Raw genomic sequence first — 13285 nt, forward strand, 5'->3', positions numbered from 1 at the left:
TTATAATGGAGACCTTCAAGGTTCATTCCGTCCTGACGGGAAAAATGATTCTGCACGCTGCACAGTCAGAAATGGCTGTAGCCCCAATAGACGTCACAGTGCTAAATCTGAGGAGGACCGGCAGATCTCTGTTGCGCATCCACACCAGGATTAGCGCCATTTTTCCTAATCTTCCTATGCAAAATTCACCAAAAAATAAATTTAATACAAATCCTCAAGTGTTGATGGAGTGAGAAGGCGCCGGTCGTGTACAGGAGTATACTGTACGGATTATACCAGAGCCGCAGATACACGATGTATGAGACGACACACAAAAGCTGGACGTCTTCTCAACACCCCTTCTCCGACCTAGCAAATGGTTCGTCCCGAGTGCATATAAGATTCTGCCGAGACCCCGCCCTAGTCACTGCAGCGCGGAGAGGCTAAGGAGAAGGTTCTTTTGTGTCTGAAGCAGAACAAGAAACTCATAATGGCGACCAACGGTAAGAACCCCGGGACTGTTAGTGCGCTAGTACCGGAATTCTGCGCGGTATTATATTTGTGGCTGTAACTCGGGAAGCGGAGCCGGCGCTTATGACTGATGGGACCGGGCGGGAGATGCAGCTCTGTCCCGGTTAGGTTATTACCGCTTGTCCCAGCACGGGGCCGGTACCGATTGGTTACCGGCCATTCCATTGTCTTCGTTGCGGGTGGCGGCCATTTTGTCTCTGCGCGGTTGAGATAGCGCCATTTCGCGCTCTAAGGGGCGGAGCTGTTGCTGTGGAAACTGATGTGGTGAGGTTCAGCTTGATGATTGGCTGCGCCTGTTGCTGGGCAGGATAAGACCACGTGACGGACGGGAATTTAAGGCGCCGGGCAGAAAATTAGGCGGGAAAGCAGCTTTATCTCCTGGTGTAGTCGGGAGGAGTGTGCTGTCGGGGGTAGTAGCCCCGCCATAATATGGAAGGCTGGCTGTAGGTATTCAGTAACCTCGCCATACATGTGCAGCTCAGAGGATGCAAGTGTCCTGAATGGGCAAAGAGCTGCTGCCCTATTGGAATGATCAGGCATGTTGAAATCCAGCAGCCTGTTCCTTATTTTCCCAACCTCCCCGGTCCAGGATTTTATACGTATTGATAAAATATTAATTCCCTGTGGGTGATCTCAGGCCCCCCCCCCCCATGCTGCACCGCACTGCCTCCATGTGATTGGCTGCAGCAGTCATGTGATGTACATGATGTCATCACTGCAGCCCCGGTGAGCAGGGCCATTGCCCATTACATATCACAGTAATCTGCAAAAATGGCTTCACGGCAGTCTGTGGTCGCGTAACACGGAGACCGCCTCGAGAAATCCGCGCAGAGCGGCCGAGAGATGGCGTCCGATGTAGTGGGGGCTCCGCATGTAGTAACGCCGTGACCTGCGCCCGATCTACATACATAATATAATGTCCGGTTTATTTCTGACCTGTGATGGATGGCGGGGTTTGTGTCGTGTACTTAACGCTCTTTGTTTTTTCTTTGCAGAGTACACCCAGCAAGCGACCCAAGGGTAAGACGTCCTCATGGCCGGACCCCTGCCGTGTACCGGACAGGAGCACCCCCTCCCTGACAACCCCCTGCCGTGTACCTGGCAGGAGCGCCCCTTTCCTGACAACCCCCTGCCATGTACCTGGCAGGGGTACCCCCTTCCTGACAACCCCCTGCTATGTACCACACAGGAGCACCCCCTTCCTGACAACCCCCTGCCATGTACCTGGCAGGAGCACCCCCTTCCTGACAACCCCCTGCCATGTACCGAACAGGAGCACCCCCTTCCTGACAACCCCCTGCCATGTACCGGACAGGAGCGCCCCCTTCCTGACAACCCCCTGCCGTGTACCGGACAGGAGCGCCCCCTTCCTGACAACCCCCTGCCATGTACCGGACAGGAGCGCCCCCTTCCTGACAACCCCCTGCCATGTACCGGACAGGAGCACCCCCTTCCTGACAACCCCCTGCCGTGTACCACACAGGAGCACCCCCTTCCTGACAACCCCCTGCCGTGTACTACACAGGAGCGCCCCCTTCCTGACAACCCCCTGCTGTGTACCGGCCAGGAGCGCCCCCTTCCTGACAACCCCCTGCTGTGTACCGGCCAGGAGCGCCCCCTTCCTGACAACCCCCTGCTGTGTACCGGCCAGGAGCGCCCCCTTCCTGACAACCCCCTGCCGTGTACCACACAGGAGCACCCCCTTCCTGACAACCCCCTGCTGTGTACCGGCCAGGAGCGCCCCCTTCCTGACAACCCCCTGCCGTGTACCTGACAGGAGCGCCCCCTTCCTGACAACCCCCTGCCGTGTACCGGCCAGGAGCGCCCCCTTCCTGACAACCCCCTGCCGTGTACCTGACAGGAGCACCCCCTTCCTGACAACCCCCTGCCATGTACCTGGCAGGAGCACCCCCTTCCTGACAACACCCTGCCGTGTACCACACAGGAGCACCCCCTTCCTGACAACCCCCTGCTGTGTACCGGCCAGGAGCGCCCCCTTCCTGACAACCCCCTGCCGTGTACCTGGCAGGAGCACCCCGCCATATGCAGTATGGGGGCGCACACGTGAACCCTTCTGCTTTTGGTGCAGTACAGTAAATATACTGAGCGTCCGCTGTTAACCCTTTGTGGGGCTCTGATGCCGTTCTGTGACTATTATCCAATGTATGTGTCTGACCAGCGCTCGGTCACAGGCTCTTGGTTTCCTCATCCACATTTCGGTTCCTCTTCCACCATCTTTAGGTACGGGGCGTACCCCTCGCAGCCGGCGCAGAGCTATTCTCAGCAGGGCAGCCAGTCCTACAGCCAGCAGGGTTACGGCAGCTATGGCCAGTCCGCCGGGTCCTCCTCCTATGGTCAGAGTGGAGGCTACGGCTCTTCCTATGGGCAGGAGCAGAGCTGTGAGTGTCTTCTACATTTGGGGAGTCATTTGTATGTATTGTGTTTTCTGTATCCCGTTAATAAACCTTTACTTTGTGCACAGCTGGATACAGCTCCCAGTCCGCACCACAGGGATACGGTGCTGGGAACTATGGCAGCTCCCAGACCTCGCAGACGCCGTACAGTGGGGGCCAGCAGCAGCCGTCCTCTCAGTCGTCCTATTCCAGCTACTCCCAGCAGCCTCCTGCCAGCAGCAATTCAGGAAGGTGAGTGACCGCTCCGCCCGCGGTGTGATACTGGAGCGTCTGATCGCTGAAGGCCTGTCCCTTTCTTACAGCTATAGCGGCAATTCGCAGTCCTCCTCCTCCTACCAGCAGCAGCAGCAGGGGAGCAGCTATGGTCAGCAGAGCAGCAGCAGCGGGTATGGCAGCCAGCAGGGCGGCTACGGAGGGCAGCAGCAGTCCAGCTATGGTGGGCAGCAGGGCGGCGGCAGCAGTTACGGCAGTCAGCAGCCAAGCTCCTATGGACAGCAGTCAAGCTACAGTGCTCCGCAGAGCTACGGCCAGCAGCAGTCCCAGTACAGCAGTGGCTGTAAGTGTGTGCGACCATGCCCTTCTGTATTACTTGCTTTATGTATTTAGGTTTTTTAGTGCACATTGTGTGATCCTCCAAAGTAGAGTAAATGCAGCAGTAACGTAATACTGAGCGTCGGCAGAGTGCTGCTATGTGCTTGGCTTGTTCTGATATTTGGTTTTATTTCTTGCCTTTAGCTGGTGGATACAACCAGGACTCTCCTTCCATTGGTGGAGGCGGAGGCTTCAGTGGCTCTGAACAGGGAGGCTATGGCGGACATGAAGGTAGAGGCCGTGGACGTGGAGGTTTCGGTGGACGCGGAGGCTTTGACCGAGGCGGTAGAGGAAGCCGCGGAGGAAGAGGCGGCATGGGGTAGGTATCTGACCATGGGCAGTGTGTGTGGGCGGAGCATGGCTGGATGCTGATTGGCTGCAGCAGTGAGGTGTCGAAGAGTAGAGAACGTAATGCGGGTGTAATGACCGGAGCACTCAGATGTGTGTACGGCTCAGATCTGTAACCTCCGCCGGACAACGCTCAACTGTGGTTATTGGGAAAGGTGTAAATCTACCACAAAGGTCATGACTAAAGTGTACGGTGTAGGCAGGGCGATGGGCTCACCTGGTGGTAACTGGTATCATGCAACTCAGTCCTAAAAACGTAAAAATAACATGGTAAATTATGGGTTTAAAAAAAAATAACTGAACTGCATAAGGAAACACAACTCCCGGATACCTGGTAATGACATGGTACAAGTGTCGCGTTATAGCCGATAAGTTTTCTGAATTATCATAAAATGTAATAGAAGTGATTGACGAGGTCGGCACTGCACAATACTGTCCAAGTCTCTCCTAGATCAGGTCTGTGTGTCTACCGCCAATGTGCTGGGTCTGTGTGATGATGAGCTGGGGGCACTGCCAATGGTGGGGTTAGGTGGGCGAGCTGGACGCAGCGGCACGAGGTAAGTATGGAGAAGACGGCCGCAGGGTTAGGAATACAACTGCCAATCATGTTTGCTGTGTTGCTCTGCTTTAACAAATTCTGCATTTTATGTGCTACAGGTTTCCAAGGTGTCATCAGCTTTCACACTAGCTTTATATCAGCACAGTGTATACGTAGCCTCTATAAGCGTAGCTTTACAGAGCTGTAACTACCTACCTATGGTGAATTCTATGCAAACACTGGTATAAAACCACAATACAATCTCATAGAGAACATGGTGTCTGCACTGCTGTGCGCTGCAGGTGGTCACTAGATGTAAGCCAATGCAGAAAGCTTCATTCCTATAGAAACAAGACGCAAGCGTGTTAGTTGTGCAGAGTGCGCGTGCACACCTAGACTGTGTGTGTGACGGATCGGGAAAGCAAACACTTCAATTTCTCCTAATTGTCTTCTCAGCGGTGGTGAACGGGGAGGATTCAGTAAATTTGGTGGTAAGTGAAAGAGTTGTAAAATCTCAACACAAATTCTTGTTACTGTTCATTTTCTTTGGGTTCATTCATAAGGAGGAGATCTGGGGGGGCTCATTCCACTGTCGGTGCCAGTGCACTTTATTTTATGTTCAGTCTACTTTCTTTTGGTTCAGTGAAGACTTTCTACAGGGCCATGTGTATGTCAGTGACCCCCGACAGCAGACGCTGAGGGGTCTGGTAATGGGCAGCAGGAAACTGGTTGATGCATGTGCTAAGAGTGGCGGGTCATTAACCTGATCAACCTGGTAAAAACCTCACAAGGGTTACGTGAAAAACAGTTTACAGCAAAATCTTGTGTGACATCCATGGTGGTTAAAAGGTGTAGGACACAAAGGACACTGTGCGCTGGTAATGGCTCTTATCGTTGGGTAATTATCGCTGGTAAAAAAAAAAAAAAAAACTGAGGTGGTGGAAAAAAATATATAAAACTATGGTTCAGTGGAAAAAAAAACTGCAAAAGTCCTAAAAAAAAACACGAGGGTATAAGACCGGGTGCAATAGAAAGGTGTTCGTTCATGGTCAACCATGTCCAGAGGCTGACATTGTGCGTTCATAGCGTGGATTAGGGGTGAAGGGTTAAAAAGAATTAGCTGTATATATTCTGTATGAAGGACAGGAGGTTGGGTGACATCATATTGAAGGGTGACTATATTTACATGTACCTCCTGTCTCTAGTCAGCAGTAATATAACAAGAGCTGCCTGTCTGTAGAAGGAACTGCTACTATTGTAATGAGAGCTGCAGCGATTCTCGTATGTATGCATGGATGTATATAAGGCCTGTATACCAAGCAATAAATAGAACTGTTACTGACATCATACTGCTTGTGTCACTGACATGTTCTCCAGACGTCTAAGGAACCAAAGTGCATTGATAAGGAAATATTACACAACACCTAGGGGTTTGCTCTGCCTCTGTAACGTCTGGTGGTCTGCCCCTGACCGGGGTCCCAGAGCTTCTGTGATTACAGAATAGACTTGTATGTAAGATGTGTTACTCAGGTTCTGATGATGGATAGTCTGAGCATGAATACAGCTGTTTGGGTGGGGTGGGGGATAGACCCTTCATGCGCTGGCACACCTGTAATACGTCCTGTTCTCTGCTCTTCTCCAAAGGACCACGTGAAGACGGACCCCCCAGACACGAAACGCGTGAGTATCCGATATTGTACCCTGATTAACAGAACATTGACCTTCATTGGATAAAGATTGGTAACGACAGCTTTTTATTACAGCCGAGCAAGATAACTCCGACAACAACACCATCTTTGTGCAGGGCCTTGGTGAGAGCGTGACCGTGGAGTCGGTTGCTGAATATTTTAAGCAGATTGGAATAATTAAGGTGAGTGCCCCCCCCACTGCTCCAACTGATGATGAACTGAGGGCAAATGTAATCCTTCTTTAATTGTAATTGAGGATCACGCCCTTTGCCAGCAAAAATAATGTCCTATCCAGATGAATCGAGTCCTTGTTCACTGCTTTTGTTAGTCGGTAGTATGAAATGTCTGCTTTACATTGTAGTGCACTTTATGTAATTGCTCTTATTTAATGTGGGATGCCCCCCTCCGGTGCAGACACTTACATTAAGTACATTACCTGAACAGACAAACAAGAAGACCGGACAGCCCATGATCAACCTGTACACTGACCGCGAGACTGGCAAGCTGAAGGGAGAAGCCACAGTGTCCTTCGATGATCCGCCCTCCGCTAAGGCTGCCATCGATTGGTTTGATGGTCAGTGTTTGGTGTCTTTGAGCCTTCCTCTTGTCTGACCTGTAAGCGGAGTTATTAAATGGCAGCGTTTCTTCTCTGCAGGAAAAGAGTTCTCTGGAAACCCAATTAAAGTCTCCTTTGCCACACGGAGGGCTGACTTCACCAACCGTGGAGGTGCTACAAACGGCCGAGGAAGAGGACGTGGTGGAAGTATGTAAACGGCTGAATGTATGAGGCTGGAAACTCGTGCAGTATTTTGAGCCAAAGTGAACTCTTAAAGTAATGGGAAATTCACTCTTGGCTCTAGCTCAAAAAAACTGCATGCGTTTTTGCAGCATTAGAGGGAGTCGTTCAGGTTTGGGGGCTTTAAGAGATGCCTGCAGCATGTGTTGTACTTGTTGAAAAACCTCATTTGCCCTCTGCTCTAGCTTCATTCCGCAATCTTCCCTTTCTTGTTTTGCAAACATGTATGGACAGGGTCATGTGGGCCACTGCAGCCAATGACTGGCCTCAGCAGTGATTTGTCCCCAAGTAGTATGTTACCGCCGGCAGCAGATTGCGTGTAAGGCATTAGAGGGGCTGGAAGACTGCAGGGGCCACACTGGTACAGCACACACTGCAAGGGTCTGTTAATCCCCAAAGCTGGGCAGCCCATTCCTGCATGCTTTCCTTCCTCTTACTGTAATCTATATAGATGGGTTGTACAGTTGTTAATCTGCTTTTCTCTTAGGCCCTGTGGGACGTGGAGGATTTGGTGGTCCTAGCAGCAACAGCCGTGGAGGTGGTGGTGGTGGTGGTGGATATCCCAGTGGTGGTGGAGGACAGCAGAGGGCTGGTGACTGGAAGTGTCCAAACCCGTAAGTTTGTAACCGATTCACTGTGGAACAAGTAAATGCGTCTCTTGAGTGTTCTCTTATGTAAGCTGTTCCTCCTTTCAGAACTTGTGAGAACATGAATTTCTCATGGAGAAATGAGTGCAATCAGTGCAAGGCTCCAAAGCCCGATGGACCCGGAGGGCCGGGTGGTGCCCACATGGGTGAGGATTCTGACTTAACCCTGTCCTGTCCTGTAGTGGAGTGCTGTTGCCCTGCAGATGTCTTAACTGAATGTTCTTGTGCTTTAGGTGGCGGAGGAGGAGGTTTTGGTGAGGAAAGGAGGGGAGGCGGAGGTCGTGGTGGTTTTGATCGTGGTGGCTTCAGAGGCAGAGGTGGTGATAGAGGAGGATTCCGGGGTGGCAGAGGTGGAGACCGTGGAGGTTATGGACCAGGCAAAATGGATTCCAGGTGAGTTGAAGTGTAAGAGCCGTTACTGGCATAGTGGACTGGCACGATGATTGATAAGTAACCACATTCTTCTCGTCTTTCAGGGGTGACCACAGACAGGACAGACGTGAGCGGCCATACTAGCTGTGACACACTCCTTTTTTTTACGGTTATACAGTTTTATTTTGTACTTATAATGTATCCTATGGATTCTCGCTGAACTGTTCTGAATTTCTGTACACTTTGTATTACCTCCACAGTGCTCTGTGCATTTTATCCATCTTTGTAAAGTCCCTGCCCATTAAACAGATGAACTTGTGTGTAAATCTCCTGTGGTCTCGTGTTGTCAAGTGCGGAGGATGTAGATGTGCTCAGGCAATGGCTCCTGTCCTTGGGTAGAAGGTGTTTGTGAATCAATCAGGTGTAATCTGTGTGCGCAACAATGAAGTCACAGCACGAAACTGGTGGAACAGGACGAGCGGTGACGGCACGGAGTCTGCCTCATTGTACTGGCCCCGATACTGGGTCAGGACTAGAAAAGGGCACCAGATAACGGATTGGAGCTGCCAGTGGAGGAGTCTCCCTCTTCCTGTAAAGTATTGGGGGAGACTTCAATGATTTAGTACTTTTACTGTATTAAGATTCATTGACTGTCGGGCAGCGTTAATAATAAAGATCATGCTCTGAATGACTTGTATCTTCTGGGGTTAAAGGGGTTCTCCGGGATTAAGAAAATGAAAATACTTAATTACTTTATTATAAATATATTCCCAAATACCTTTCATTAGTTATAATGGCTCGTTTTGTCTGGGGAACAATGATTAAGAGAAACTAAATGGCCGCCTTCCTGTTAGTACACACAAAACCTGTCCTAATCACACAGGCGGACGTTACTTCACAAGAGCTAAAGAGCCGCCTCATCTTCCTTTCTACTCTGGTTGTCAGGGATTATGACCTGACTACAGTTTAATATGAGATGAGGCCGAATCTTTGTGGGAATGGAGTTAATCAGGAGACATGACGTACAGAGAGGACGGACTGTGGTAATGGAGGCTGCAGTCCTATAGAGATTCAGATAAAGATCTTATCTGTGTTCAGGATCCCAATTCCTGACCAGTATAGAGGAGGATGAGGCAGCTCTTTACCTCAGTGTTGTCCTCAGGACAGGTTTTGTGTGCACTAATAGGATGGCGGCCATTTTATTTCTCCTAACTGCTCCCCAGACAAAACGAGCCATTATAACTAAAAATGTATTTGGGAATATATTTATAAGGAAGTAATTGTTTCTTAATTCCTGGAGAACCACCCCCCCTTCCCGACCTTTGACGTACTAGTATGTCATGGGAACCACTGAGTTCCCGCAATTTGAAGTAAGCGGTGCACGTGCGATCACTGCAGGGGCCTGTCAGTCCGTGGTAGCCGGGCCCCTGCAGTATCCGCCGGCATCGCTGTAAAAGCCGATGCCGGCAGATTAACCCCTTCTATGCCACGGTCACCGCGACATAGAAGAGGTTTGTGTCAGGTGAACAATCGCATCAAGTCCCCGTGCTGCTGTGGCGGTGACCTGATGCCAATGAGTAATAAACCTGAGCTTGGGGACTGCCTGCCTCTCACTGCCTGAACATGGCAGAGGATCTACTGGGGGGGGGGCTGATCAAAAGGTAAGTGTTGAATATTTTGCATTTCAGAATGCACATTAGGCCTTAAGTAATATACCGTAGTTGTGAATTATGATCATGGCTTTATGGAAATGATGTCCTGTCAGCCCAATTTATATTTGTGAAGAGGCTGCTTGTAGATGTCATACTTTTATAAAGCGTTTGATACCATCCCTCACATGAGGTTATATTCTGTATGGGCAGTGAAATGGCAGCCAGAGTAGGGGCAAGAAATAAACATACTATTACCCCCTGAATGGATAACAGTGGGTTAAATCTGTGGAGAAGCTGGTGAATTGATTTTGACACAATGCCAGGCTGCTGCTGCACCAGTAGCCAGCAGGATATGGTTCTCTATTATGAAACGAGAAAAAGCAGTTCTACGGCGTTCTGAGCATGTGCAGTGGTTTTGGTCACCTGGCCGTAGTAGATATTGTATTCTGAGCTCAAATAGGCAACCAAATTAATGATGGGAGGCTCAGTGTGAAGAAATGTATTTCCTGTACAGAAGGAGCATATCTTTATAGAAATGATCCCTGTAATCCATGCAATAAATTATTTGGATAGAGAACCGCACAGAACACAGGGTCATGGCCTGTGAAGTTATAGAGCGTAGATGAGGAGAGGGACTAATATAGAATGTGTCCAGGGATCTGTGTGGGACATTGGGTCTCATTTAGTTTTTTTCTTTTTGCCTTCTTTCCCGTGGATCAACAAGAGGTTTTAATGGAAAATGGTTAAACTTGGGTAAATTTAGTTTTTTTTGTTTTGTTTTTTAACAGCACTGACAAGAGGGTGTCCCTGCCCCCAGGACAGAAAATGACATAGAAGCTCAAAATAAAAGGCCTCCTACCTACATCAGTTGTTGTTTCCTGTCTTCGGTGGCATGGAAGCTCCTGCAGTAGCAGTCAGAGATGATGTATGCACGGCCTATCTTCCCTTTTCTCTCAAGAGCTGTTGCAGAGGACAAGGGGCGCCCGGGCACTCTGCCTCCCTTCCTCATCCTTAAATATGAGCCCTTAGTCTGAAGGCAGCCCTGGGCATCCAACTTTGAGCGAGGATTTGATGCGTGGCGTCATGGGCAAGGTAACCTGCCCCTGTAGTGGCGCATTCTCCCAACAGGCAGTTGGAGCGTCAGCACATGAGGAAGTAGGGCAAGAATGGAGGTGGTCAGTGTACATGAAGCCTCATCATGTCGGCTCTTGGTGGCTGAATCAGCCTGCAAGCCTGTGAATCCTTCTCTGCTGCCCTCAGTCTAGTAAGCCTCTCCAGTGCCATTTTGTGCATCTTGTCCTGTACTTAGAAACTTATTAGGAGAATCGCCCTCTGGTGGGTGGTGCCTTTATAAATCACAGCCATACGTTTTTCATTCCCTTAAGTCTAAACAGCAGCACAACCGGGGTATTACTGCCCCTGTGAACATTCAGGACAGGTGGAACAATTAAGTCAAACAAAGTGGTAATAAACCAGGAGTGCCCCCCTATGAAGCTCACCCCCAACACACAGACTGTGTGACAGAAAGGACAGGTAGTCCTGTTGTGCGGACCCCCTGGCCCCCCCCACCCCATTTTTTTCTTCTTCCTGTGTCAGGTTTGGAGACGATCAGGTACTCCTCTGTCTGGCTCTGACTGTAGCCTTTTTGGTATGGAATGAGGGGGGTGCCTCTAACATCGCCTCAGTGATCTGTATAGTGCCGTACTTCTGGTCCGTCTGTAGGGTGAAGTCGCGCTGTCCGTCCCTGGCAGTGGAAGGTCGGTCTGCATCCTCCTCCGCGTCGGGCTCCAGTAAAACTTCAACTTCCAGTCGCCGTCGGAGCGGCACAAGGGTTTAAGGAGTCCCTTATCCTTAGTTCCAACTACAAACAGGTAGTTTGGAGGTTCTACACCTTTTGTCAGCTGTAGGCTCTATTTTTCTTTCTTCTTCAGTCTATACCTGTGCATCCAGACTTCAGAAGATACCTACGCATTGCTGTCTCCCTCAGGGGCACTGTCAGACATTTTCAGTTTGCTGTCCTGCCTTTGGAATCTCTTCTGCCCCCCATACCTTCACAAATGTTGTGGTTGCGGTAGTGGCAGCCCTGAGGTTAGAAGGGTTAGAGATCATACCGTACCTAAACGACTGGCTACTAAAGGCCGTGTCTCTAGAGGTCTTGCAGAACCATCTTCATCAAGCTCTTACTTGTCTTCAGCAGTTAGGCTGGATAATATATTGGGAAAATCCGAGCTCATGCCAGCAACATCAAGAAGATTTGTGGGGTTCATAATAGACTCCTCTTGGATGACTCTTTTCCTCACTCCGGAGAGATGCCAAAAGGTAATCAGAGCCGCAGCGTTTCTAATGGTCCCCCGGGTGGGTTCCAGCTGAACCTTGATGAAGATGTTGGGCCACATGTCAGCAACTGCAGAGGCAGTCCCTTGGGCCCTAGCACACTTGTGCCCTCTTCAGTCAGAAGTGTTGGGCCTGTGGAACCGCAACCCTACGGAATTGGACAAGAAATGCTCCCTGTCTCCACAGAGTCGCCGCTTCCTCAGTTGGTGGAAGCAGCTAAAAGATGGGAGGTCGTTGATTCCACCCCGGTGGATCATGTTGACCACAGATGCTTCCCTTTCGTCCTAACCAGCAGCACAAGTAGGGTATTCGCCCCTGTGAAGCTGGTCAGGACAGGCGGAATTTTTGCTGAATAAAATTCTGCATCCCAAGTAATTAATTAATTAACTCCCCCCTCCTTATATAGGCTGCCCTACACAGGGCTAGTTGCTTTTATTTTGTCCTGTGTGTTGGTCTGACAGGCATGACTCTATTCAGAGTCTCTCCCTTACTAGTTTGGGGAGAAATTTGCTAAATTTCTGCATGTTTATGTTGCCTTATGTTATAAACTTTCTTTTACAGGTTCAGGCAGAGGACGGCTGTCTCCTGCCTTGCTGGGAGCGTAAGTATGTGGATATCCTGGCTGTAGTAGCCGGTAAGTTAGACAGGGAAGTGCGCACAAGCGGAGCTGTGGAGCTCCCTTCCCCCTGTCCCCGCTCCGCTCCTTCCGCCCTCCTCCTACCTCCTCTGTAGTCTGCAGCCGGCCCTGAGATCGCGTCTCAGCTCCGGTGTGTCGGACGCGAAACCGGAAGTGCGTCACTGTCACTTCCGGTCCGCACTTAGATCGGCGCCGCTATAGAATACAGCTCAGATTGCTGTATTATGCTTGCAGAGCAAGGGGGAGGAGGGAATGTGGTTAAGTTCCAGCAAGAAACTTCTATTTTTATAAGTTAGTCCTGCAGTGTGGTGCCGGGACATTGCAAAAAAAAAAAAAGGGAGGAGGAGCTGTTGCTTCCTCCTCCCCCGCCCTCCCCTTCCTGCTATATAAGGCCAGGCTGCTGGCTGGGTCAGTGTTGCACTCAGTTTCTGTGTGCAGCTGACCTTGACAGTTGGCTGATCCAGTGTCCTACTCTGATCAGAAGGCTCAAGGTTGCTCAGAATTCTTAAAGTGATGACGTCACCTTCTCAGGGTAAGATGGACGTCTGGGCTGGGGCCTTCTTTGGGGGCGTTGGAACCATTTTTTGTTTAATGCTTACTTCTTTTCTCAGGAAAAGCCGCCCACAAGCAGAAGCACCTGGCTTGTTCCAGTTGTGGCACCCCGTTACCGGATGCCTACGAATTTCATCGCTGTCCAGGCTGCCGCCCTAGGCCAGCCAATCCTGAGCCGACAGTCGTAGAGATGTTTTCTTGGATGA

At 50.3% G+C, this 13285-nt stretch overlaps 1 protein-coding gene across 2 annotated transcripts; it reads left to right on the forward strand.

Moving 5' to 3' along the window:
• Positions 1-384: 384 nt before the first annotated feature.
• Positions 385-8230, forward strand: FUS (FUS RNA binding protein). Of its 2 annotated transcripts, XM_040441892.1 has the most exons (15): positions 385-482; positions 1506-1530; positions 2752-2909; positions 2993-3155; positions 3227-3480; positions 3660-3834; positions 4858-4892; positions 6046-6081; positions 6165-6271; positions 6534-6663; positions 6745-6852; positions 7373-7499; positions 7581-7678; positions 7766-7925; positions 8009-8230. In XM_040441892.1, the coding sequence occupies exons 1-15, from the start codon at positions 470-472 to the stop codon at positions 8046-8048; spliced, it is 1629 nt and encodes a 542-aa protein (XP_040297826.1). In that variant the 5' UTR covers positions 385-469; the 3' UTR covers positions 8049-8230. The 2 variants fall into 2 exon arrangements, with proteins under 2 accessions (XP_040297826.1, XP_040297827.1); XM_040441893.1 differs by lacking the exon at positions 4858-4892 and having other exon boundaries at positions 394-482.
• The last annotated feature ends 5055 nt before the right edge of the window (positions 8231-13285 follow it).

The sequence above is a fragment of the Bufo bufo genome, chromosome 7 (genome assembly GCF_905171765.1).
Source record: "Bufo bufo chromosome 7, aBufBuf1.1, whole genome shotgun sequence".
Classification (NCBI taxonomy): Eukaryota; Metazoa; Chordata; class Amphibia; order Anura; family Bufonidae; genus Bufo; species Bufo bufo.

What these genes read in the sequence shown, in the direction of transcription:
- FUS (XM_040441892.1), top strand. An exon ending in ACCCCCCAGACACGAAACGC is followed by an intron (nt 6,082 to 6,164) that starts GTGAGTATCCGA and finishes TTTTTATTACAG; the next exon opens with CCGAGCAAGATAACTCCGAC. An exon ending in TGCCATCGATTGGTTTGATG is followed by an intron (nt 6,664 to 6,744) that starts GTCAGTGTTTGG and finishes TCTTCTCTGCAG; the next exon opens with GAAAAGAGTTCTCTGGAAAC.